General features: G+C 48.0%; 1 protein-coding gene across 1 annotated transcript; it reads right to left on the bottom strand.

The window, feature by feature from the left end:
- Positions 1–2,704: 2,704 nt before the first annotated feature.
- Smp_192890 (hypothetical protein) lies at positions 2,705–3,659 on the bottom strand (the record flags this gene model as incomplete). The annotated part of the gene is made up of 1 exon (XM_018794482.1): positions 2,705–3,659. The coding sequence occupies one exon, from the start codon at positions 3,657–3,659 to the stop codon at positions 2,793–2,795; it is 867 nt and encodes a 288-aa protein (XP_018648891.1). The 3' UTR covers positions 2,705–2,792.
- Positions 3,660–3,958: the final 299 nt, after the last annotated feature.

The raw sequence follows: 3,958 nt of genomic DNA, 5'->3' as shown, positions 1-3,958 counted from the left end.
TTCCGATTTGAATTCCACTAATCATCTACACCTTACTCAATAAACAACAATAGAGTACATTATCTGATAGTGTGATTTGGAATCTCTGTCAGTTGACCTCAGTTGAATGTAGAAATAACAAAGATTATATGGTGTTGCTGTAGTTATCGTCTTCTATCACCACATTCCACCTAATTAATCAATATAATATGGTATAGTCTCTGCCTTTAGACTCGTTCTGATTCCCAGGAGGACGAGCGGAAGGGTTTCGTACCAATTGTTGTTTTCGTGTGCTCGAAGAGCACTTTTAAGTTGGCGATGAAACCGTTCAACTAAACCGTTTGATGCTGGATGGTAGGCGGTAGTGCGTATGCGTTCCGTACCAAGCAGCCGTGTTAGTGAGGAGAATAATGCGGACTCAAATTGTTGTCCTCGGTCAGTCGTGACAGTCGAGGGACAACCGTACATAGCTATCCATCGTTCTACGAAGCGGTGAGCAACTGTCTCCGCCGTAATAGACGTGATGGGAATAGCTTCGGGCCATCTTGTGAAACGATCAATGCATGTGAGTATGTGATCATACCCGTGCGATGGTGGTAATGGTCCTACAATGTCTATGTGAACGTGATCGAAGCGAGCATCAGGCGTAGCGAAAGTGCCAATAGGGGCAGCTACGTGCCTGTGCACTTTTGATCGTTGACATTGTAAACATTGTTTTACCCACATACGGACATCTTTATTCATTGACGGCCAGACGTATCGTGCAGCTATGAGGCGTAGGGTGGCTGCGATACCAGGATGAGATAGACCATGAAGGGCATCAAAGACGAGACGGCGATAAGCGGAGGGTACGATGGGCCGAGGGAGGCCCGTGGAAGTATCGCATAGGATAGTACCAGAGCTAGTAGCTAGGGGTACTTCCCGGCATTGAAGGGACGTAGACTGTTGTGCTTCCGTGCATGAAGTATCGTTTGCTTGGGCGGCGGCCATAGCAGGTAGATCGAGCACTGGCAAAGTAACTGCATTCAGTTGGATACGTGATAAAGCATCAGCAACACAGTTCGACTCGCCTTTGACGTGACGAAGGTCTGTCGTGAACTGGGAGATATAATCCAAATGTCTGCACTCTCGTGGTGAGTAGCGGTCAGACTTGGTATGCAGAGCATACGTTAAGGGCTTATGGTCGGTGAATAAGATGAACTTACGACCTTCTACAGCGTGCCGGAAATGTTTGATGGCGCAGTAGGCTGCTAGCAGTTCGCGACCAAAAGCGCTATATCTCGTCTCCGTGGGAGTGAGGCGTCGTGAGAAAAATTCGAGGGGCTGCCAACTACCGGAGATATTCTGTTGCATAACGGCTCCTATGGCGAAATCCGATGCATCAACCGCTATACTAAGCGTGGCTGATGGGTCAGGATGCACGAGAAGTGTGGCTTGAGCTAGGGCCGTTTTGATATCTGAAAATGCAGTACGTGCGGCGTCGTTCCATTCCAGTTTGCGTGGATTACCGCGAAGTAAATCGGTTAACGGTCGTAACTGTTCTGCTGCGTGCGAAATGAAGCGTCGGTAGAAGTTGACCAAACCGAGAAATGCCTTCAGTTCCTTGAGTGTGGACGGTACAGTGTACTCCATTATAGTACGTACTTTATCCTCACAAGGTAGAATACCCTCATGCTTAATAACATAACCTAAGAATTTTATTTCCTTCTTCCCGAGTTCACACTTGTCGGAGTTGACTATTATTCCATTATCCGAAAGGCGCAGGAATAGTAGCGTCAGGTGTTGATAATGTTCATCTACGTTTGATGATGCGATTAGCAGGTCATCAATATAGACGTGAACAAAATCTAGGTCTCGTACAATGCTATCGATAAACCTTTGGAAAGTTTGAGCAGCATTCCGTAATCCAAATGGCATTCGTAGGAACTCAAATAAACCGAAAGGAGTCGTGATGGCAGTTTTCTCTATATCTTCAAGAGCGACTGGGATCTGATGATATGCTCGTATCAGATCGATCTTGGAAAAAATTGTCGTGCCCTTGAGTGATGCCGTGATGTCATGTATGTGGGGGATGGGATAGCTATCGAAACGTGTAGCTGTGTTTAACGCTCGGTAGTCTCCGCATGGTCTCCAACTAACCCCATCCTTTTTTCGAACCATGTGGAGAGGTGAGGCCCAAGGACTGTGAGAAGGACGAATAATACCAGTAGCTAGTAAATTGTCGAACTCACGTTTAGCGAAAGCTAATTTGTCCGGTGCCAGTCGGCGAGGTCTTGCCGTGACTGGTGGTCCGCGGGTGACTATGTGGTGTACCACACGATTGGTCACCAATGGAGTTTCCTCGAAAGGTTTAGTTAATTTGGGGAATTTCTGAAATAAAACGTGGAATAAATCGTCACGCGAATGAAATACACCTGTGATTCGGTACGCGTTTGTGTGGGCTTTAGAGCCCATAAAGTTGCTGTTCGACGAAGTATCAATTAGCTGCAGCCTACGTGAATCGACTAGCAATTCATAGTGCTGTAGGAAATCGATACCGAGTATAGCTGTGGGAACATCGGCAATGATGAACGTCCACAGATACTGTCGTCGGTTGCTCAGGTTGACCGTAAGTTGTCGTGTACCATAGGTGGGAATGACTGAGCCATTCGCAGCGCGTAGTCGAAGCATAGTGGCTTGAGACTTACTGTTACCGATAGGTACGACAGAAACTTGGGCACCCGTATCCACAAGGTACCTAGCGTTGGTGCGATAATCGTGCACGTAAAATAAACGGCCAACCTGAGGTGAAGTGCCGGCGAGTACGGCCGCATTTACTCGCCGGCTGAGGAGTTTCCCGCCTTGTATGAGCAGGGAGCTCGACAATGACGGGCACCGGCTCCGAAAGCACGGTGAAACCAGCACCAACCTGGACTCGCTTCCGAAACCGCCTTCTGGCGTGGCTTGGAAGATGCCCGCTTGGGGCGAGTCGTTACGGCTTTTCGAGATTGTGACCTGGGTCGGGGGGCGTAGGGGGCTGGCACTTTTGAGCGATCTCGGAAACTGAGACGAGTATGGATACATCTGTCCCTATCCCCATGAGCCGGAGGTCGTCTAGCATCGAGATCAACGTTAGAACGGGAAAAACTAGCAACCAAATGGTCGCCTTTGGTGTTAACTCGTGCCAGAATCTTATCTGCTATGAGGGCCACCTTGTTGAGCGGGGTGTCCTCGAGCAGAGCCGTAAGGGTTGGCTGGATACTGACTGGTAAGGCTTCGAACCACAACTCTTTGACTATCTCAGAGTCAACTGTCATGTTTCCTGCAAGGGATTGCAGGCGCGTGAGGTGGTGGCTCGGCTTAGCATCACCCATAGGGTGACGTGCTAAAAGTGTCCTCAATCTTTCCTCTCTTGATGGGAGGAAATGTCGAAGGATGGCATCCTTAAGACGGTCATAAACGTTTGGAACGTTGGGATTGAGGACAACCTCGCGGACAGCGGTTAGGTGATCCCCGGGCAATGATTCCAAAGCGTAGGCGTACTTCTGCCTTTGATTGGTTATGCGGCGGATCTCAAATTGAGATTCCAGTGCCGCGAACCAGACTTCTGGATCATGGGGGATGAAAGGAACCGGTCGGAAACTGATAACCTGTATCTCGGAGTCTATCATATTTATGTTATTCTTATCGTTATCTACCATATTAAGTTGCCAAAATATTATATATTGAAAAAAAATCAATACGAATATATGCAACAGATGTGGATAGATAAATAGACTCACCGGATTGATCTGGTTTGGAGAATTGGCCAAGTTTGACTTGTGCTCGATGGATTGGGTTACCAGCTGTATTGCGTGTTCCAACAACGGCTCACCAGTTGTTGTGCGTGTTCCAAATACGGCTCACCAGTTGTAGTGGATGTCGAGTCGTGGACGGACTATGATCACCACTACTATTCGATTACGCGTACAAATATGACTTGGTTCCCTTGATAGCCCGT

Source organism: Schistosoma mansoni, chromosome 1, assembly GCF_000237925.1.
Source record: "Schistosoma mansoni strain Puerto Rico chromosome 1, complete genome".
In the NCBI taxonomy this organism is placed as follows: Eukaryota; Metazoa; Platyhelminthes; class Trematoda; order Strigeidida; family Schistosomatidae; genus Schistosoma; species Schistosoma mansoni.
Note: the sequence above shows the minus strand (reverse complement) of the source record. Positions and strands in the feature narration are given on the sequence as shown.